The sequence below is a fragment of the Populus euphratica genome, unplaced genomic scaffold (genome assembly GCF_000495115.2).
Source record: "Populus euphratica unplaced genomic scaffold, PopEup_1.0 scaffold24.1, whole genome shotgun sequence".
In the NCBI taxonomy this organism is placed as follows: Eukaryota; Viridiplantae; Streptophyta; class Magnoliopsida; order Malpighiales; family Salicaceae; genus Populus; species Populus euphratica.
Window position 1 is genome coordinate 1,252,250 of NW_011499893.1, and position 22,716 is coordinate 1,274,965.

Genomic DNA, 22,716 nt, shown 5'->3' on the forward strand with positions numbered 1-22,716 from the left:
ATTCAAAACCAAGATTTAATCTTTATTTACAAATAAGCTTTATAATAAATAAAAATCTTAATTAATAAATATCCACAACAAAAGCGTAATCTATTATTCTGTCTCTGGCTGTTCAATTGCTTCTTATCTCTTCTAACCTAAAGTTTGAATCTTTCTTTACAGTCTCCACCATGACCTTAACCCAGTACTCCTCCACACTTCATAACTTCACGTGCTCTTTCAAGCCCAACAAACCACATGGTACTAATTGGCCACCCAATAAACCACTCATAATCACCACAACTCCGATAACAGACCGAGTAATAGACTTTGGCAAGTACAAGGGCAAGATGCTTGGCACTCTCCCATCTACTTACTTGAAATGGGTTTCCAAGAATCTTCGTGCTGGTGACTTTGAGCACTGGGCTAAGTTAGCCGACCAAGTGCTCCAAGACCCAGTTTACAAGGACAGATTGGAGTGGGAATTTGCTGATACAGCCCTAAATGGAAACAATAATAGGAGTATCAGCGGCTCTTCTTCTTTGTCAAGAAATGATGACAGTGCAGTGTCAAGATTGTTGGAGATTAGTGAGAGGTTTGGCTGGGACAATGAAGATAAAGTTGGGTGGAGTAGAGTCAACTTCGAGCTCTTGGGTACTAGTAAAGGTGGCAAAATACCAAGAAGATCATCTTCCTCTAGTGGTGTTGAAGAAGATAAAGATTTATCGAGAGTGGAGAATGATAAGGTTTTATCAGAAAGTGAAGAGAGGAGGAGGGAGAGAAGAGAAAGGGCCAAGTTGAAGAAACAAGTGGAGAAGAGGAAGGATAAGATTGAGATTGTAATGAAGAGTAAGGATGGTTTTGTAAATAGGGTCGATGGTGATGGTGGGGTCAGACTTGAGGGATCAAGACCAGGGAGGGTTGATCATCAACAAGATTGCAAGGTGGAGAATAGCAGTCGATTTCCTGGAAGAGAATCACTCCTGAAGAAAGTGCTCAATAGAAAAAATGTCTTGTAATCTGAATATTATTTTTTCAGTTAGGCATTAGAATTTTCATGAGGGTCAATATGAAATGTACCTCTAATGCCATTGTAATCCCTTTCTTCCTGGCCTCTTGGGATCTTTGACTGTGCAAATTGATCTTTTAATGGCATAAGAACTCAGATTAAATAGAGTGATCTTGGCCCTCCTAGCAGAACCTAACATGGTGCTCCCCGAACTACAAGATGGCCTGAGACTATACCCCGAGGATTGGGCAGAAGGGCAGGTTCAGAAATCACTGATGACACCCTTTTGCTCTCATTTCTTCTGTTAACATCACTTTCTTTTTCTTTTATTCTTGATTATGTTATTCTTTATTGTCTTTATATAATGATCACATAATTGGAACTCTGTTGAGGTATATAGGTGAGATTGGGGGAAATGCTTATTTGTTTCTCAAAGAGCAACTTTAGCTTTCTGCAATGCCGACTCCTTCTGGCATTCTTCATGGAAACATAATAGCTATGCTAGCACTCTAGCTACTTGCATTTCTGCCCTAGTAAACCTTTTCAATTTCAGTGACTATCATGTTTCTTTCATCTGGTATTGTAATGTGGTAGAAACTTTCAGCTTATTTGAAACCAATTCCAAGAACTCTTCAGGCGGAAACTTCTGAAAATAAATTTTCAAATTTTCTTTATTTATTTACTATTAAAAAAATTAATTAATAGGAAATATTTTTCAACTAAAAAAATTTGAATTAGTTTTTAGAAAAGTGTTTTTTTTTTATTTTAAATAAAAAAATATTTTTTAAAAATTATAAAAAATTTAGAAATATCATATTATTTACTGATTATAATAAATTTGGTCTTCAAATTTTTAATTGCTATATATTTTATTTTGAATATTTATTTTTTATCTCTTAAAATTTAATTTAATTTAATGTTTATATTAATTTTGATTTTGATTTTTATAATTTTTTTATTTTTTAATTGAAATTTTTTATCTATTAAATTTGATCCTTATTCTTGTGATTGTTATTTATTTTATTTGAAATAATTTATGAAATTCTAATTATTATTATTTTAATTTCATCATTCTTTAATTTTTTTTTATCTTTGATTTGATTTTTATTATTTTGATTGTTATTTATTTTATTTAAGATAATTTATAAAATTAATTTTTTTTCAATTTCATTCTCATTTAAATTTTTAATTTGTAAGATGTGTTTCTTATTATTTTAATAAACTTGAAAAATAAATATTAACAAGTTATTTTTTAGATCATTTTTCATGATATAACTAAACATTGAAAAATTATTTTTTAATTTATTTTCTATGGCATTACCAAATATCATAAAATAATTTATTTTTCAAAAATTAACTTTTCAAAAAAACCACTTTTTAAAAAAAAAATATTTTCCAGTTGACAAATCAACAAGGCAACAAATCATGCCTTATAAAAATCTCATTGTAGAATTTATTTATTTTGCTAAAAGTTTTCCAAACCATTATTGGAATTATTTTATTTATGTTTAAATCTTAAATTTCCAAACATAATGAACAAACTAAAGGTAAACTTGGTACAATAAACTCTCCCAATATCACTCAGCTTTACTGCTCGAGGACTACTAGCTGATGGTTGATAAGTCACTTCTTCATTGGAGTTGTCTGTGCAAGCATGATGTCTTCTTGGCTGATCTTCCCCATCTCTTTAAGCTTATATAGGATGAGCTCGGCAGTGCTAGGCAAAACAAGGAAGAATATGGTCAGGGCATAGCTAACAACTAGTAAACTGGGACAATAAACCACATCCACAAATGTGACAAAAAAAAAAACCGATGGGAAACGAGTGTTAACCATCAACTTACCCAACAGCATCATCGTCTATGTTTGCTGCTTCGAAATCTGAATTGGCCATCATTTTGGTGAGAACCCAGTTCACCAGTTTCCTCTGTCTGCTCTCAGTGAATAGCTCAACAATGTACATGTATAACTGACCTAAACCAACAGTGCCCGTCAGTATCCAAACTACAGCGAACATACGGCCATATCCAGTTGAGAAGCTCTTATCTCCATAGCCGAGAGTTGAAATGGTAGAACAGACACAGTAGAAAGAATCAACAACGTCCAGATCCTCAATCATGTATAGGAAAACTGATCCGATCATCATAAGCCCTGAAAGAATAGCTACAGCCAAATAGCATTTGTATTTGACTTTGTTGACTTCAGTTTCCTTTAGAAATGCAGCTGGACCAAGTTTTTGATGCATGTGAAGGGCTTCAACCAGTAATATTTCCTGCTTCTCTACCAAATAATCTCCTGCTTTGCTCAGTATCAGTCCAACTAGAGCCATCCCTATGAAGACAAAAACACAGACAGCTAACTTCACGGAGGCACTATTGGGCACAAGGTCCCCGTATCCCACTGTGGTCATCGTCACAATACAGAAGTACAGAGAATCAAGAATCGGATTTGATGTCTTCCCTTTGATATCATCCCTGACAGCATAAAAGCACATAGTGCCAGCAGACACGTAGACGGCCAAGATCATAGCTAGTGTCTTCAGGCTCTGGTGAAGTCCCCCGAAAAGGAATTCATAACTTGGAATTGGCCATTTGCCACCACCATCTGAAGGAACAAACTCTGCTAGAGTACTTTGAAGACTGCGAAACCTTTTTCTGTTGGGAGAACAATCATCAATTCGTTGAGAGGTGGGATCCACCAATCCTGACAGAAAGGACTGCTTTGCACCATTGGAAGCCATCGACGTGGTTTAGCAAACACGGATGCTTAACGGGCTCTTAGAAAATCTGCAAATTGTTAAAGATACTGTTTAGAGAACAAATTCAACAACAAATAATTGGCTAAAATTTAACCAAGGGCAAGCTAAGGAAAAGCTCGTGAGCTAGTTAATTAAAGGTAGTATCAAGAAATTAAATGCAGCTCCAGCATGCATAACTATGTATAGCCCTTGGAGAGGAGACTTAATCTCGATTGATATACAAGGATATCCCATACCATGAAGCCGTATAAATTAGTACAGCAAGAGCAAAAAAAAAAGATATAAATTTGATATCATGATTATACCAAACAAAATTATGTAAAGAAGTAAAAGCACTTGGCAAACAGAAAAAAGAATTCTCCTAAAACTTATAAGTTCAGAAGAAGTCTCACTACCAATTCCAACTACAACTCCACTTCACCGAAACCGAGCTACTGGTTTGACCAGTGGAAGCAGGTTTGCGTCTAATTTAAAGTGCTCCGGTTACGAAATTTCCTAGAAAATTCCTCACCGTACTCTGTAAGATCTATATGCTGCTACAGAATTTATTGCCAGTCTTGTCCTAAGCGGCTAGTCTCCTTCTCTACAAGTGTAATGTGAGCGTCCTTTCTCATCTGGTTTTGGACAGTGCCTAATAACTGAAAGAGTGCGTGTAGGGAAAATGCGAGTAGGAAGTTGCTTATTCCATTCCAAAAGATGGAGGAAACTTACTTAGAGCTTGGAATTTTTCAATGAAAGCCCTGGAATGTATTGTTCACTTCAGCCTTATCTGGCATGCATGGGTAGGAAGTGTGGCTTCGCAAGATGGATCCAAACTGCCCAAATAATCGGTTCCATCAAGATTTGTTGTCGAGCCAAATAAAATCTATAAATGGGATTCATAAAAACAAAGCAGTGGGATCCAAAGAGGGCTCAGAACCTCACTGAAACAATACAAACGATCGATGGGTTCTCGTAAAATCGAAGCTAAAGCTGGACTCTTCATAAGCCAAAACAAAGCTTAATTTCCAGACAAGATAAGCAGGTTCCAGGGAGATCTAGGGGGAGAGAGATTATCTAAGGAGGCAGAATTGCATTTCAGTTTTGATTAGCAAAAACTATCCCAGGATAGAATAATACATCTATGACACGGTGAACAAGCAGAGCCCAGAACGGAGGTCCTCTCTCAGTTGTCCCATGGTCCTGCATGCTTCGGCTTCCCTTGTTGTTTTACAAGTCCACGCTCCAACCTAAATATAAGTCTCTGTTTTTTAGTTTTTTTTAAAAATGTATATTATAATTCTTTGTTGACCAAAACTTCAAGCCAAATGTTGATTGAAGCAAAATATAAACCGCATCACGGAAATAAACAGAGCCTTAAATAGGATGAATACTAACAACAAAAACTATATTTTAGAATTGTTTTTATTTTTCATATAAATTAGATAAGGATATGGATGGATTACGCCAATAGCAAGTAATCGGATTAAGATATTTTTCTCAATGTAAAAAGACCTATTATACAAAATACTTGTGTTAATTAGCATAGATTACATCGACGGCAATGAATAGCGTCCAAGAAAATTACTGGAGACTCTTAAAGCCGCTTTGAAAGATCAATCCCTCTTGGGAAATGAAACAATTGTTCGGCCCTTTTCAATCGGCCAATTTTTTTAGAAAATTTCATATTGCTTGGTAGTATATTTCATAATCTTGTTTGAAGGATTGGAATGGAAATCAAATATTGAATCTGAGGCTTTCCATTTATAATCACTTAACTCATAGTAATTCTAAACAGAATATTATGTTTTTTTTAATCTATATAAATCTAAAAAAAATTCATTTTTTTCTATGTAATGCTATTTATTATAATAAAAGCGGTCTTTTCTTTTTTTTTACAAACATATTTATATAAAAATGTCTCTCCTTGGTGTTTTATGTCTAAAACATCAAGGAATGTCTCTTCTCATTTGATTATTGTATAACAGATGACGTTCAAGATAACATTGGTAGAGGTTATACTCCATTTGGAATTTTCCTGATCATCTGCTCTCAGAGATTTTTTCGCCAGCGGCTCAAATATCTTGCGGTGAAAGGCAATAAGCTTAATGTGTTTCATGGAGAACGCTTGTGGCGAGGCAAGCTCCTCCAAGCGGAACAGATCCTCTAGCTCTCCAAACTAAAAGATAGCCTGGGCCTGTACCCCGTGGGTTGAGCATAATATCAGATGCCTGCCCGTCAAGTTCGAGCTGTATGCTTTTCTATCTCTGAAACATTTTTTTCAGGAGGTACATAGCTTGGATCTGGATGTTGAAACAGGTGAGATTGTGGGCAATGCTCATTTGTTTCTCATAGAGCAACTTGAGCTTTCTGCAATGCCGCTTCCTTCTGGCATAACTCATGGAACCATAATAAGTATCCTAGCCTTCTACTTGCATCTGTCCTTCCAAAACTTTTCATTTCAAGATCTATCAGTATTTCTTTTCTCCATAAAGTTCAGTAGCCTTAATGAACATACTAGGGTAAACTTGATACAGGAAACCATATCTTCTATGATATCAATATCACTTAATTGTATTAGTCAAGGGCTTCTCGCTGATGGTGAAGTCATTTCTTCATCTGAATTGACTGTGCAAGCGTGATATCAGAATCTGACAAGGTTCCAGATTGATCAACATCAAGATCCTCAAACTCCTCCATTACAAGTGCAATATCTTCTTGGCTAATCTTCCCCATCTCTTTAAGCTTATATAGGATGAACTCTGCGGCCCTAGGTAAAAGGAGGAAGTAGAGATTCAGAGACATAGCCAACAACCTAAAAAGTGAGACAATAAACTACACCCTCGAATATGACCAGATAAAAAGAAACCGATGGAAAACAACTTGCAACAAAATCCAAAGGGAACATCACAACATCAATAACTTACCCAACAGCACCATCATCATCGATGTCTGCTGCCTCCAGATCTAAATTGGTCATCTTTCTAGTAAGAACCCAGCGTACCAGTGTCCTCTGTCTGCTTTCAGTGAATAGCTCTGCAATGTATAGAAATAACAGAACTAAACCAGTGGTACCCGTCAGTATCCAAAATAAAGCAAACAAACGACCACCTCCAATTGAGAAGCTCTTGTCTCCATAACCGAGAGTTGTAATAGTAGAGCAGACACAATAGAGAGCATCAATGATGTCCAAATCGTCAACCATATACAGGAAAACAGTTCCGACCAGCATGAGCACTGAAAGGATAGCCAGGGCCAAATAACATTTGTATTTCACTTTGCTGGTTTCAATTTCCTTTAGGGACGCAGCTGGACCAAGTTTTTCATGCAAGTGTAGAGCTTTAATCAGTAATATTTCCTGCTTGTCTACCAAATAGTCTGCTGCTTTGCTCAGTACCAATCCGCCAAGAGCCATCCCTGTGAAGACAAAAAAACAGGCAAGTAACTTCCCAGGGGCACTATCGGGCACCAGGTCCCCATATCCTACTGTGGTCATCGTCACAATACAAAAATATACAGAATCAAGAATCAGATTGGTTTTCTTCCCGTTGATATCATCCCTGACAGCATAAAAGCATATTGTGCCAAGACCTAAGTACACAGCCAATAACAACGCTACTTTCTTCAGGCTCTGGTGTAGTCCCCCTCAAAAGGAATCACAACATGGAATTGGCCCATTGCCACTAGTATCTGAAGGAACAAATGCTGCTAGGGGAGCACTTTTAACATGGCGAATCCTTCTTCTGTCGCAATGACATTCATTGATTCTTTGAGAGGTGGGATCCACCAATCCTGATAGCAAGGGCTGTTTTGCATCATTGGAAGCTATTTAGGCAGCTTCGTAAAAGCAGATGCGTATTGGGCTCTTAGAAAATCTGCAAATTGTGAAAGATATTGCTTAGAAAACAAATTTAACAACAAATGGTTCACTAAGATAAAAAGTTCAGCCTGCAACTATAAATGTAGGTAGAAGCCATTCTCTTCACAGTAAAGGGATAAAGATATTTGCCAGAAAGTCCATCAATCAGATTCATGTCATTCATCTTGTACAAATGAAGATGAAACTAGCATCTCATTGAGACAGAAAAGGAGACACATGTATGAGAACATCTAGAGAGAATTGAGAAGGATGCATGCTCAGAATAAAAATAGCATATTTAAAGCATCGAAGCATAATCAAACTTTGCATAAATAACTAATTCCCATCAATGTTTCTCTCCAATTATTCAGATCATAGAGTTCTCGGCTATGTTATTTCATTCCGAGTACTAAACAAACACACACACACTTCCCACTTTTCTATGGTCACTGAATTTTCTGTCCCACATTATGAGTGGAAAAAATAGTGATTGAAACTCTACAACATAATTTCATTAAGGGGAAGGCCAAGTAAGGAAAGGCCCGTGATCTAATTAAAGTCAATATGAAAAAAAATGCAGCTCCAGGATGCATCAAGTTATATCACCACAGCTCCAGTATGCATAAATTTAAATCACCACGTATAGCCACATAATTATCGAGACAAGTAAAGAACAAACGAAAAACAGTTTGGATATCAAGATTATACCATACTAATGATTTATAGAACTAATGGAGTCTATTCTAAATGATCTAAACAAGTACAAGCATTTAGCAAACAGAAAAAGATTCTCATAAAACTAAGGAGATAAGTCCAGAAGCCTCGCTACCAATTCCAACTCCACTTCACCGAAATTTCCTAAAATATTCCTCTAAGATCTATGCTCCTACAGAATTTATTGTCATTCTTGTCCTATGCAGCTTAGTCCCTAACAAGTGAAATGGGAGTGCCCCTCTCATCTCTTTTTGGCCAGAGCATAACAATTGAAGGAGTGCATAGGGAACATGTGAGTTGCTTGTATCAATCCAAAAAATGAAGAAGCGTAGTCAGAGCTTCTTGGTATTTTTCAACGACAAGCCCCCCTCGAATTTACTATTTTCTTTGTAAGATTAGCTTATAAAAAGAAGAAAGGGTCTGGATCCAAATTGCTCACATAATTGGTTCTATCAAGATTTGTTGTTGAGCCAAATGAAATCTATGAAGGAAAAAAGCAAAAGGATCCAAAGAGAACTAAAACATCATTGACACAATACATCTAATGGGGTTCTCGTAAATATCAGTTAAACGAAGCTTTATTACCAAACAAGATAAGATAGTTCAGAGAGAGAGATATATTACCTCCTATCGGTGGCTCTTCTTCTTCATCAAGAAATGATGATGGTGGCAATGATAGTGCAGTGTCAAGATTGGGTAGATAGAGGGTAGTAGTAAAGGTGGCAAGATACTAAGAAGATCGACTTCCTTTAGTGATGGTGTTGAAGAAAAGTACTTCTTTATCAGAGAGGAGGAGGGAGAGGAGGATGAAGACTCAATTGGAATGAGGAAGGATAGGATTGCATTGTCTGAAGAGTGAGGATGGTTCTGTAAATGGGGTTGATTGAAGGTGAGGTTAGCTTTGAGGGATCAAATTGAAAACCAGGGAGTGCAGGGCATCAAGATGGATAAATATGAGTCCATTTCCTTTGACCAGAATCACTCTTGAAGAAAAAAAAATATTGTAATCTTGAGAATATTTTCCCCCTTGCTTTTTGAATACTACGTTGCATTTGGGCAGTGCAATTTGTTGATGATCATGCCACTGCAATTTTTGTCAACAGAGAGTCCTGGCCCTTGGACTCTTTGACATAGCGAAGTGACCTTACAATGGCATGAAAATTTAGATCATCAATCTATTAAATAATTATGGTGATTTTAAATTGAAAATGGTTACTGAATCATTAATTTTCTTGGAAAAAAAGAAAAAAAAGTAACTGCATCAGCATAACTATAACATTACACATATTTTTTTCTTTTAAAAGTTTTAATCTTTTTATTGGTGGAAACAATAAAGGCCTCACATAACCACATCAAACATAGTTGCCTTTGTCTTTTTTTCTCTCGTCTTCCTTCTTCTCTGTGTTGTTGCGGTTGAACAAAGCTAAAGGAGGCATCTCTCTCTCCTCTGCCCTCTCTTTCTGGTAATTCCTTGTCTTCTTTTCTTATCGACATACAAGTTCTATCCTTTATATGCTCCAGCTTGAAAAGAACTGAACTTTTCATCCATCTCCCTTTCTTCTGAACTATACTGTGTAAATTCACCAAATTTTGAAATGATTTGAACTAATCTCACCTGGGCTTTATCGTTGGTTTGGTATTTATTGTCTTGTCATTACTAAATCATCTAGTTTATTGAATTGTTGAGCAAAAGTCTGCCTTTTTCTATAAAATATTGTGTACTTTATGGTGGCTCTTGTTCAAGCTATTCCCCAAAGTTAATATTCGTGTTAATCTTTAAAAGTATCATCTTCATGTTATTCAAGCCCAATCAAATTGAGACAGCATAGAGGGCATATTGGATAAGCTATGTGTTGTAGCTGGATGCTATTGATAATAGAAATCTTCCTTAAATTTTCCCAGTTTCGCAAAGCTGGCTTTGTCATAGCATCAATGTTTTGTGATCACTTAAGTTGAATCAAAATTGTGTGAATGACGCGATTCAAATAGTATTTTTGAATCTATCATAGGGGAATTTCAGAAAAAAGGAAAACAGTCAGCGCTAATGACTGCTTAAACTGAACTGGAGCCATGAAATGAAGTCTAAAATTGAAGCGTGACATTAGTAGACTGTTTACAGTTTCCTCTACTTGTCCACATCAACGGTTAACTGTTAATCTTTCATCCACTGTGGAACGTTTTTGAAATTAAAAGTGTCAATAACCGAAGCAAACTGACTTTTTCCAGCAATTATGATGTCAATATTTCAGTGTTTTTGGTAAAAGATCGATTCAGCTAGCAGTATTTTCCTCATCATAGAAAAGTAGTGGAAATGACAAGAGGATTTCTTCATTTGACGATTTTCCTGCACAATGTCTCTTCTCGTTTAATTCCTGTGTTAAACTCAATATCTGGGCCGTTGTTTGCAGACTTCTAATGTCAAATAATGTTGATAATAACACTAAAGTAGATTACACTCCATTTGGAAAGCTTCCTGATCATCTGCTCGTCGAGATTTTTGTCAGAGTCCCTGTATCAGAGTGGGCTCAAATATCTTGTGTTAAAAGGCAATGGGCTAATGTTTTTCGTGGAGAATGCTTGTGGCAAGCTGCTCTCACCAGAACCTATCCACTTGCTCACCAAACTAAAAGATGGCCCGGGCCTATACCGCGAGGGCTGAGCAGAAGGCAAGTTGAACATCTCTAAAACCAGTTTGCTGTTTTTCTTTCTTCTGTTACTGTTGCTTTTTTTTTTCTTTCATTCTTGGTTATGTTATTCTTTCTTGTCTTAATAAAGTAATCATATAATTGGGATTCTGTTGAAATCTGTAGTTCATTGCTTACAACACCCTTGAGAAATTAATGATCCATGATTTATGTGAAATTTGTCATTACCTAACTTAATTTAATGCTTTCTTGGCATGATATTAGGGGTTTGGCTGGCTGCTAAGTCTGAGTTGCATGCTGTTCTAACTCTGAATATATTTTTTTCAGGAGATACACAGCTTTATATGTCAGCAAACGCATCTTTGCTCTGGATGGTGAGGTAGATGAGATTGTTGGCCATGCATATTTGTTTCTCAAAGAGCAACTTGAATTTTCTGACATGCCATCAACTTCTAGCATGCTTCATGGAACCATAATAGGTGTGCTCTCTACTGGTATCTTTGTCGTTGTAAACCTTTGCAACTATCAAATGTCTTTCATTTATAAGTTGAGAGGATATGATACGCTATCTTCCTAGTACTAGAAGTCAAGTCCTGACGACACACTTTGATTGAGGACTTTGTTTTAGCAGATCAGTTTATTGCTTGCGGGAAATCCAGGGATATTGCCCATGAGCTTGCTTCACAAATCTGGCTTGCTGTTCTTGACAATTTGGAGGACAACGAGCATACATTTCTCATACTGAAACGTCTTGCGCTAGAGGGTGATGTAAGTTGCAGCTCTGAACATTCTGTTAATTGACCTTACAAGCAAACTGTTCAGATTACTTCCTTAATAATCGAAACTATTGCATACATGCACGTATGTGCTATCGGTTCTAGTTTGATTGGTTCCAATTTGTATTATTCTGCAGGTTTTTCTTCCATACCCATATACAAAATCCATTAAAGTGCAATGGAAGGTGTTTGAAAAGCTCTTCACTGATTTCCGTGATTGTTTCAATCATGTGGATTATTATGATGTGCTGGGTTGTGCTAAGAACAAGTTTCAACCAATACCATCTGCCTGGTTGGGTTACTAGAACTAGTAGCTCACTCCGTCTCTACTGTGTCCATGTATGTCAGTACTGTATGTATTTAGGGATGTCATGTGCGACTACATATGGCAGCGAAGTGCTGTCATTTGTCTTGTTTAGTGCAGCACAGTCGCGTATGCACGGAGGATGAAAATATGCTCCGCCATTTGATGGAAAGACACTGCAAAAGTACATTTTCTACTTGATGTGGTGTCCTCTGATTTTCTCACTAGCAGCTAGCTGCACAAGTCACTGCAACACCCTGAACACAGGCCAGGAAACCATGCCTTCGTTTTGTTAACAGCATGGTCCAAACCAATAGGCCCATGGAGCATAAAATAAAACGTATTTGGGTGTAATGATTAAAAGAAACATCAATCCAATCTAGCATGATATAAATAGTACTGTCGGCTGATCTCCCATGTTTCTACAGCCTCCTCTCCATAGGTTAGCATATTCATACTCTGTCTAACCGTACGTAAGCTCTCAAACTGCCTCTCTTGATTGCACAAAACTTCCCTGCACTTGAAGCGTTTGTAAAGATGAGATATACGTGTCTAGGCTGCCAGCATCAGGACTAGAAGGAGTGGCCTGGCCTGAGTGTACACGCTGACAGCTGATTACTTGACTTGGCGGATCAGTTTATAGCTTGCAGGATACTGCCGTTCGGTTCGAAAAGCTCAGGCCCGGTTTGTTAAAAGGTCAAAGGTGTGTAGTTAGGTTGGACCGTGTGATTCTGTTTCATCTCCCCTCAGAAGTCATATACTGGGTGCTTGCCAATTATAGAAAAAAAATGCTTAAATAGAACAAGAAATCAAATAAAGTTTGCTTGTGATTTTGTATTTTTTGGCCCTAAAGAAACATCATGCGTGTATCATGTCTTGTCTCATGTAATAAACATGTGTGCGTGGCAATGGAGCATGATACTTGGATCCTCCTCGAGATGCATGCATTGCTTGAATTTGACCATCACTTTACCATTAGTGAATTCTTCTTCCTTCTTCTTCTTCTTTTCAATCGGTTTCTATCCCTCTTGCAAGCTTTTTAACACGTAAACCTCAAAGAATAAATTCATTTTTTAGATAGTTAGAAATTGAATATCATGTTAAAATTATAAATTTCATAAAAAAATTATTGTTGAATGGTAAAAAATAATGAATGTATATTTAATAATGTGATGTAGATGTTTATATAAACATGTATTTAAAGATATTTTTTTAAACTATTTTCAGCATTTTCAATAACTTAATATTAAAACTGTATTTAGCAGTGGTTGTTGCTTTTTAAATAATTTTTCTTGTTAATATGCATGACAATGATTTTTTTTATTTTTTAAAAATTATCATTAAAAGTGTATTTAGCAGTGTGGTAGCTGTTGCTTTTCAAATAATTTTTCATGTTAATATACATGACAATGATTTTTTATTTATTTTTTAAAAATTATTTTTAACATTAGCATATCAAAACAATCCAAAACAGAAAAATTATATTAAATTTTAATAAAAAAAATTAATTTTTTTGAAAACACAAGATGGAAGCGTGTTTTCAAATAATTTCTAAAACCAAAAACACAAGATGAAAGCGTGTTTTCAAATAATTTCTAAAACCATTTAAAAAAAATAATTAACATAAAGATATTTTTAATTAAAAAATCAAACATATTTATATATAAAAAAGAGCTGAACAAGTTCATAAAAATACTTTCAAAAGCATCATTGAAATCTATAAAATTAAATATCGTATGCCTTGGATAGATTCATAAAATAAACAAAAGCAGTGGGGGAGATGAGAGTGAATTTGGAAAACGAAGAGGGACGAATAAGTAAATATGAATGGAGAGAAGGACTCCCAAATCAAAAAACAGTAACTCAGAGAAAAGCGCGGCTTTTTCTGCCATGTACTTAGGCATGGATTCTGACAATATTCTCTGTACAGTGTCTTCTTCTCTCTCTCTCTCTCTCACTTCTGCACTGTACCATATTATTTTATTTTTCATTGAAAATTGCAAATCATTTTAACTATATTTTTCCTTTCTCTCCATCTTGGGTTTTGAGCACGATTCAATTTTATTACCAGGTTTTCTTTTGTCATTTTAGTACAAAAGGCATAAAGTAACACTCCATGATGAGAGTTTCAGCGATCTGTTGTAACTAATTTGCTATAAATTCACTGTATTTCTTTTATAAATGATTTCTTTTTCTTCTTTTTTTCTTTTTAAATATTTCATCATAACCATTTATGACTCCATTTATTGCTTTTGCTCTTCTCGTTAAACCTTTTGATTCTTTCAACCCTTTCTCTCTCTGATTGTTGTACAGTTGTTTAGGGTTTTATTAAAGGAAAAAACCCTATTCCTTGTTTCCAATTCTGAGGCGGTTGGGGTTCTACATTGTCTTTAAATGGCTTGATTTCTTACTTTTGCTGTGATCTGCACTTGAAGGTGTGTCTTTTGGTGCTCTGCTTCCTTCTCTCTTTTTTTTTATCTTTCTTTAGTGATGTATTGCTGATGAGTATAATGCTGGTTAATATTTGTGATTTTTTAGCTGTGAAATGGCAAAAATACTTCTACTTTTGCTTTAAAGTTGGTGTCGTGATTGGCATGTTGTAGGGGTCTTGCTTCATTAACATATGTTTTAAGCACCGATTTTGGAGAGGGTTTTGGGATTTTTCTTTCCCTGCTAATGCTGATTTATTTTTGTGGATACCGAAAAATGTTACTATTTCAAGCTTCAAAAAAGATCAAAACTTGAAAGCTTTCAACTTGGTTATTAGTGAAGAGAGTGTGTTTACTGATTAGGGTTGATTGCTAGAAATCTGGTGATAGTAGGGTTCTTGGAGTTAAAAGCTTTACCTTTGTTGCCGTTTTAAAATTCTGGGTTATTTTTACGTTTCTTCAAAGTGGTTATTTTTTTATGAGGGACACAGAGTTTGGAGCTGATGGGGTCGCTTGGGTTTTAGATCGCTGGTTTTTTAAGCAAGCAGTTTAGATTCTGGAAAGTTTGTTGAGATCTTTGGGGAATCTAGCTTATCTGATTCTGCTTGGAACATTTTGACCTGAGAATCTAACTTCGGTGCGTTTTAAGATTTGAGATAATAGAAGATAAGCAAAAAGTCCTGGAATCAGAACGTTTTTATCCATCGTAAGCTTCTCTAATTCTTGCGTGATTTTGAAGAAAGAAGAGGTTAGTGGTTTGTTGAAGATGGATTTCTTTAAAGCAAAGAAGTTTAGGAAAGCCCACAAACCAGGCCCGGAAAAGGATTTAGAAGATAAGCCTGTGCCACATCCAGAGGAGCCAAGGAATGAGAATGGTGGAGGTGGTGAAAGTGTAACTAGCAAATCAGCCAACACTGATCCTGTAGCTGAAGCTGAGGATGACGATGACGATTTTATAACCAATGAGGTAAAGAGGAGGTTGAAAGAACTGAGAAGGAACAGTTTTATGGTTTTGATTCCTGAAGAAGAGTCATGTGCAGAAGAGGAGGAAGATGAAGAGGGTGAAGGTGAGACAAGCCCGAATGAGTGGAGGGATGTCGAAGCAGAAGGAAGGCAATGGTGGGGTGGGTTTGATGCTCTGTATGACCAGTACTGTGAGCGGATGTTGTTCTTTGATCGGGTGAGTGTTCAGCAGCTCGCTGAATCTGGTAAGTCTTGCTAAACTTTGATCCAGCTCTTTCTTGATTGATTTGTACGCTTTTTGGATTGCAATTGATTGATACTCAGCATGCTTTGGTAGTTATGAAATTTAGCTTGCTGGATTCACTTAGAGACTTGTGTTGTGACAAAATTGTTTGAGTTCTTTTCTGTCCCTTCTCCCTCGTGCTTACTTGCCATGCGGTGATTTTTTTTTTATGTTATCTGTTCCTATAAGTTTCGAATTGTTTGGCATATGCCCATCTTGTCTGATTTAGAATTAGTCTACCCGAAACCTTACTGGGATTATGAGAATTGACCACATGGATTTTCTGGATTTCTGAATGTAGCCGTGTTCCAGCTTTATTTAAAATTTGCCTATATGAAGCCTATAAATAACACTACCATACCATATCCTGCTCAAGTCCTTTCTCGTGCCTTCTCTTTTCCAGACCGAGGTTCTAAAAGTGTGGTTGTCCAATAAACTCCTAGCTACAGGATTTTGCAGTGTCTGCTTGCTTTCCTTTTCCTTTTTTCAGAATCGCTCTCTTTTGCCAACTTGTTGAGATTAGTTTGTTGTACTTGAGGGTAATTCTTGTACAGTGAAACAATCTTCTAGTTTTCATCAGAAACAAATGTTCTATTGTATTGCAGGCTGCTACACTCCCACAACTCCCTCCCCAAGGTCTGCATCCAAAAGGCTGACATCCCCCTTCAGCTGCCTCTCTCTGAAAAAGATTGAAGAACCTGAAGATGAAACTGAGCATCTGCAGCAGGTACAGAATGACCCATATCAAGATATTGAAACTGCATATGTTGCTCAACTTTGCTTAACTTGGGAGGTGCTTCACTGCCAATACACTCAAATGAGTCAGAAAATCACTTGCCAACCTGAAAACCCTGCCTGTTTCAATTACAGTGCCCAGCTGTTTCAGCAATTCCAAGTTTTATTGCAAAGGTTTATTGAAAATGAGCCTTTTGAGCAGGGTCTCAGAGCAGAAATATATGCTCGTGCAAGGAATGCCTTGCCTAAACTGCTCCAGGTTCCAAATGCAAAAGGTAATATCTGAGTAATTCAATTGTTCATATGGGTTTGGTTTAAATGCCAAAACTACAATTCAGTTTATCTAGTTCCATTAACCAACTTATACATTTTTTAAAGAACACCAAAGTAGTTCTTGGAGTTTGTGCCTCGATCATTTATTAATATCCTAATCTGTTTAGGTTTGGATAAAAAGGATACAGAAGAAACAGAATCTGATTATGTGGTCCTTGCCCCTGATCTTCTCAAGATAATTGAGAGTTCGATCCTTAATTTTCACCTTTTCCTGAAGATGGACAAGAAAAAACAAAGTAATGTCCGTAACTTGTTTGGAAATCAGAACCAGATTGCCACCCCTCTTCAACTAATTCAATCTTCGCTTGAGAAGGTAATGTTTGTACCATCCTATCACTTATGTTAGTGTTCAAGATTACTAGTTAATTTCTTTGATTGTTTATTATAAAGAATGAGCAAATTTTGGCTGCAGTTCAGCGCAGAAAGTTGTAGCTTGTTCACTGCAATACATTTTATTGGTTTGATTGTTGTTCCTTTGATTGAGTTGTCATTGATGCTGCTTCTTTGTGAATGGATCTTTTGTTATATATAGGAACTTGAAAAAGGATTGATCCTCCACCAATGCTGACTGCTTAGATAGAAATTTCAAAAGGGATGTTCATGGTTAGCTGTGATGACTTTTTTTACACCTGATACCAAAATTAATAGCCAAACAGTATACGAGAGCGGTGGATTTCTTCTATTTTATCTCATATATATCTTGGAGCTGATAGCTGCTGGCTTTGTGGTAAAATGCCATTGGCGGATGTGTCTAGTCTTCCGACAACCCATCATTGTTCTAGTCAAGTTATATTGGTGGCACGGGAAAATTAGCTTTCGGAAATATGAACTTTTTTTACCTGTTATCATACCTATACATCGTTTTAATTTCCAGGGATGATGGGGTTGGTTTGTTTTTTTGCAAAGACATAGATAGAGAATTGGTCTGTATATTTGAATTATAGAGGGGTATTACAGGAGGAAAAGAATAGCCTATTTATTGAAAGAGTGCTTTCAGTGCATTAGATCACAGAAAAAGGAACCTATACCTTCAGTTACTAAAACAGATTATTTTTCATACTGGTGATGGCTAACTTCTTCCTTCCCTATGAGTTTGCAGAAAAGGATAAAACTTAAGGATCTGTGCAAGAAGAGTAAAGGATGGAAAAAGAAATGTTGGCCTCAAAGCTACGAGAACGTTCAACTGTTGTTTAGCCTCATTGATATCAAAATCTTATCCAGGGTTATCGGGATGGTAAGAATCAGTAAAGAGCAGTTACTTTGGTGTGAAGAAAAGATGAAAAAGATAAACTTGCCAAATGGGAAGCTGCAGAGAGACCCCCGTCCCATCCTTTTCCCTTGTTAATAGCTGTAAGGGAAAGACGAGGGAAACAAATCCGTTAGTTGGTTAGCAGCAGAAAACCCCTATTTCATGTTCAGATCAGTAGATAGCATGTAGTTTGCTTATGGTAATGGTACCTTGATCAGACTACTTGCTATCTACGGATCTGCACAGTTTTTACCCCCCCGGATATGTTATGCAGAAGGGGATTTCTGTAATCTCTTGCACTTGTTAATCTGAAGATTGAAACGGTCAAGAAGGTAAAAGTGATGTTGCATCGGCTTGAGCCATATTCGAGTGCAGATTAGCACTCTATTTTGTGTCTAAAAATTGCTGTCCTTTTGAGTTTATTCTACACCTGCAATTGCCCTAGGTTCTCCTTAGACTGATTGTGATAGTGTTTTCGAAGTGGAAATGTTAGAATCATATATATTAAAACACATGAAGCTCAAATGCTGTCATCTGCTGGCGAAATAAGGTAGAAAGGGTGGATCTGTGCCGTCCAGCCACCATCTGCCGGCGAGAGTACCACCAAATGAAAGGGGGGTGGCCGTGTGATGATTAAGTGGGGCGATTTGATAGCTTGAGCGGGGGAGACCCAGGGGTGGACTGAGGGGAGTGCGGGAGGAAGGAAGCTGCCGGGTTTTCATTAGCGAAGCATACAATCCAGTCCTTATAGATTTAAGATAGTTAAACTCGGCACTTATAGTTACGTTAGTTTCAATTCAGTCCCTTAGAAGAAAAGCCTCCCTCCCCTTGTGGGGGTCCACGAGGGAGGAGGGGGAGGCTTTGACTCTGCTGATCAGGGTCTTGGACCGCCCCTTTCTGCCAATACATCATTTTGTTCACGTCCTTTTCCATCATTAGCTAAAGGACATTGGCAGCTTCCTCTCGCTGAGCTATGAGTGTCTTCCACAACCCACGTGAAATAAGTTTAGGAAGGATACGTAATTCAAGAAAGTCTCTTGAATATCTGAGATCCAAAAGATTAAACTCTGCCAAGAAAACAGTCTGCTCAAAAAGGAAATTAAGACTTATTTGGTTACGAGTTTAAATTCAAAAAATAAAAGAAAAGAGGATGTGTTGTTCCCTTGGGATTTCAATAATAATCCTGACGGGATGCATTCTTAAGATTATCCATTATGGCGGGGCGGGGGGGGATCACGCTTGCCATGGAAACAAATTACAATTGAATGAGTGGAATGCCAGGTACATTTTTTTTTCTAGTTGTTCGGGTCAGCTTATGAGTACCATGACTAATTCTATGAGTCCTGAAATTAACGACTATATAAACTTCTAGTAACCATTATATAAATAACCAAGGACTCGAATTTGAAATATCAACCACAACTAAGAAATGTCAAATACATTTATTTGGCTTCTTCATAGATCTAGTGTTGTGTGCGGGGGAATATCTTCTCGAAACAATAAATAAATATGATTGAAAAGGAGACCGTAACTTTTTTGTTTTTATAAGCGTATTGTCGTTCGGGCAAATTATTTTTTCTTCGGAATTTTTTAAAGTGTGTATTTGGCAGTGTGGTAGCGGTTGCTTTTCAAATAACTTTTTGTGTTGAAATGCATGACAATAATTTTTTTTATTTTTAAAAAATTATTTTTAACATCAGCACATCAAAACGATCCAAAACGTACAAATCATATTAAATTTTAATAAAAATAAAAAAAATTGATTTTTTTAGGAACGCAGGTTCAACCGTGTTCCCAAACACTGCCAAAGAGATATTAAAGATATTTTTTCATTATTTTGATGTACAGTATCAAAGTATTTAATTTATTTTTAAACAAAAAATTATTTTCAAATCTTGAAATCTCTATAAGCCCAACCCATCATTCAAGCTCTTTATTATCAAAAAAATAAATTTATTGTGTCTGATCATATATTAAATTTATTGGTAATATAACTCTCCTACTCATGTGATCAAGCAACTAAAGTTAAAGTATAACATATAGTTGAAGTACAACATGGAAAGCCAAAATACATGTTCAATAGAACTTTCACCCAAAAGTAAATTTAAAGTGTTGAGATAAACTTGAACTTGGGAATAACCTTGCTCCTGAAGTATGTGAATGGTGCCACAAAACTAATTAATCTTTAATAGATTAAATGCATGGTCTTTGTCCTTATAAAGAAATGATATTTTATAACATATAATCAAAATGAATAAATTCATGTTTATTATTGTCAAATCACTGAAATTTACAGCTCCAAAATCACTATATAGTGTTCTCTAAATAATCCTAATGGATTTTTTTAGAGTTAAAGGCTAATTGATCCAAACTAAGAATTAACTAACATAAGTCTAATAATAAAATAATTTTCTAAGTAATACTTAATGAACTTGAATAGATTCAAATTAAAAATAATTGTTCAACATCAACTAAATATCATAGGATGATAAAAATAAAGTATTAGTGCTAGAATTTTTTTTATATGGTTGAAATTTTCAAGGTCTTTGAGTAGTGTTTTGGTTGAAACTTTTAATGCATGAATTCAACTATAAAAACTTAGTTTTAACGGTTAAAATTCCCTTCCTTATATTGCATCTTCCTAGTATTCTTGATGTGCAAGAATACATGCAAGGGGGGGAATCCCCCTAGATGTCAGCACATCAAGTCCACGCGGGGTTTGAAATCCTTGTAAAGTATGAACTCCAATGACTTTAGGTCATGTTAGAAATCCTTATAGCCTAAGTTCAAGTACAAGTTTATAAACTAAAAAAACCTCATTTGAATGGCCTGAAAATAGCCAATAAAAAATATTTTATCAGCGAATATGTCAAGACAGTAATATAAAACTTTAACTAGTTTAAATAATATATTTTTGAACTCCAATTGATCTAAAATTTTATTAAAATATATTTTAGCGTGTCTAGTATTTCTATATAAAAAATTCAACTCGATACGATATATAGTCAGAAAGATATGACTGACCTTGTAAAATTAATTAATGGGAATTTTAAGATAAAATCTAGATCTAATTTGATTCATATCAATTGAGCTTTGACCCATATTAAGTTAAAAAATCAAATCCAAATACATTTCATGATGTGTAATTTAATATTCTTATGACCAAGGATATTTTAAGTGCTTTTTATATCATTTTTTTAAAATATAATTTAGATAAAAAACATTCAATGTAAATTACACATGGTCTATTTATAAATAGATAACTAAACTAATAAATCAAACCCAATCAACAAAAATTAAAAATCAAGTATATATATACTTGAAAGTTCTCTCAAATAAATCAAAGTATAACAAAGAAGAAAATATCAAATTTTTTTCCCATCAAATCAAACTAAAAAAACAAATGATGAAAATCTTTTTATTTGTTAAATTAAATCAAGTCAAATCAAACTAAGAAAACAAACTAAGAAAGTCTTTTTATTTATTAAATTAAATTAAATTAAAATATTTTATTGTTAAAATTTTTGAGCTCTTATTATTATCTTCTCGTCCAAACAAAATACAAAATTTGAACTTGACGATTAATTTTAAAAAAATTATGCACACGAATAGCGTCTTCTTATAATTAAATTTATTATTATAATTTCAACGCCGTTAATCATGTATTTCTTATAATTAAACGAATGGACGATGGCTTTTAATAGAAACAAGTGTGGGTGCCTTGACAGCGTACAGGAAAGAAGGAAGGAAAACTGCGACAAGAAAACGGGTCGTTGACTAAAAATGGGGTGTGATTCGTCGTGCCCTTTGCAGTTTACGACATGCAACAAACTATTTCCTCTCTCTATAGTTTCGGTAAAGATTTATTTCAGCTCCTATAGCTTCAAATTTCTCAATCCCATCCTTAATGTTTCCAAAACAGAAACATCCCCATGCAGCTTCCGCTTACCAAGACCCTGACGGATCTTGACGACGCGCCACCTCTTCAATCCTTTCTCTCTCTCCGGGATCCCTGTACAGATGCCCTCAAGTAGATTCTTAAAAGCTTCTGAAAATAAATAAAAACAGCTCAAATGTGTACTCGCTCCTCCAGCTTCTCTCTAACCTCCTAAATTGAATGTATATTGATAAGGTAATGCATGAACTAAACTCCGTCTCATTTAAATATACAAATTCAATTTATTCATTCATCAGTTGAATTTAAGTTAAACACTGTAATTGAATTCATTTAAAATGTATAATCGATTCCAGATGATAGGTTCTTTCCCTTTGAAATCCAGCAGATAGGGACCATGTGGGAAATTTGTTGAAACAGTGAGGCTGACGTTGAGGTATTCTAAACTACAGGAACCAGAGTAGAACATTGATGATTCCATCGAAGTGAAGAGATGGCTCATGCTTTATCATGTAAATTTCGTCACGTCAGAGGTTTCTTTTACTTTGGAGATACGCTTTTAATAATTATATATTATCCCAGAGGTACGTACACCTGTGCCTCCACCTATCTTGCTCGGGCTTCAACCGGAAGCTTTGGGTCCGCAACCTCATCCACTTGTGGGTTATTTAAAGCGCGTTTATCTTCCTTCAGACAATTACTTTTTTAGATATTTTTTTAATCTATTGAAATATTTTTTAATTAATTTATTTTTAATACCTATGCATCAAAATAATAGTAATAACAAGAGTAATTTAAAATAATAA

At 35.6% G+C, this 22,716-nt stretch overlaps 4 protein-coding genes and 1 pseudogene across 8 annotated transcripts; 3 read left to right on the forward strand and 2 right to left on the reverse strand.

Annotated features, from left to right (window-relative positions):
• The first annotated feature begins 58 nt into the window (after window positions 1-58).
• Window positions 59-1,153, forward strand: LOC105131677 (golgin family A protein). The gene has a single exon (XM_011034756.1). The coding sequence runs from the start codon at window positions 171-173 to the stop codon at window positions 996-998; it is 828 nt and encodes a 275-aa protein (XP_011033058.1). The 5' UTR covers window positions 59-170; the 3' UTR covers window positions 999-1,153.
• A 1,261-nt stretch (window positions 1,154-2,414) lies between these two features.
• LOC105131679 (two-pore potassium channel 1-like) lies at window positions 2,415-4,249 on the reverse strand. Of its 2 annotated transcripts, none has more exons than XM_011034757.1 (3): window positions 4,142-4,249; window positions 2,833-3,774; window positions 2,415-2,705 (listed from the first exon to the last, which is right to left on the reverse strand). In XM_011034757.1, the coding sequence occupies exons 2-3, from the start codon at window positions 3,726-3,728 to the stop codon at window positions 2,612-2,614; spliced, it is 990 nt and encodes a 329-aa protein (XP_011033059.1). In that variant the 5' UTR covers window positions 3,729-3,774; window positions 4,142-4,249; the 3' UTR covers window positions 2,415-2,611. The 2 variants fall into 2 exon arrangements, with proteins under 2 accessions (XP_011033059.1, XP_011033060.1); XM_011034758.1 differs by having other exon boundaries at window positions 4,139-4,204.
• A 1,915-nt stretch (window positions 4,250-6,164) lies between these two features.
• LOC105131720 (two-pore potassium channel 1-like) lies at window positions 6,165-7,768 on the reverse strand (annotated as a pseudogene).
• A 1,854-nt stretch (window positions 7,769-9,622) lies between these two features.
• On the forward strand, window positions 9,623-12,431 carry LOC105131680 (uncharacterized). Its single transcript, XM_011034759.1, has 5 exons — window positions 9,623-9,761; window positions 10,707-10,964; window positions 11,271-11,422; window positions 11,575-11,711; window positions 11,857-12,431. The coding sequence occupies exons 2-5, from the start codon at window positions 10,714-10,716 to the stop codon at window positions 12,022-12,024; spliced, it is 708 nt and encodes a 235-aa protein (XP_011033061.1). The 5' UTR covers window positions 9,623-9,761; window positions 10,707-10,713; the 3' UTR covers window positions 12,025-12,431.
• Window positions 12,432-13,956: 1,525 nt separating this feature from the next.
• On the forward strand, window positions 13,957-18,442 carry LOC105131681 (DUF1666 family protein (DUF1666)). Of its 4 annotated transcripts, none has more exons than XM_011034764.1 (5): window positions 13,957-15,660; window positions 16,304-16,425; window positions 16,636-16,708; window positions 16,874-17,079; window positions 17,866-18,442. In XM_011034764.1, exons 1-5 carry the CDS (start codon window positions 15,219-15,221, stop codon window positions 18,109-18,111), a joined length of 1,089 nt encoding a protein of 362 aa, XP_011033066.1. In that variant the 5' UTR covers window positions 13,957-15,218; the 3' UTR covers window positions 18,112-18,442. The 4 variants fall into 4 exon arrangements, with proteins under 4 accessions (XP_011033066.1, XP_011033064.1, XP_011033065.1 ...); XM_011034762.1 differs by having other exon boundaries at window positions 13,957-14,458; window positions 14,944-15,660; window positions 16,304-16,708; XM_011034763.1 differs by having other exon boundaries at window positions 13,957-14,458; window positions 15,102-15,660; window positions 16,304-16,708.
• The last annotated feature ends 4,274 nt before the right edge of the window (window positions 18,443-22,716 follow it).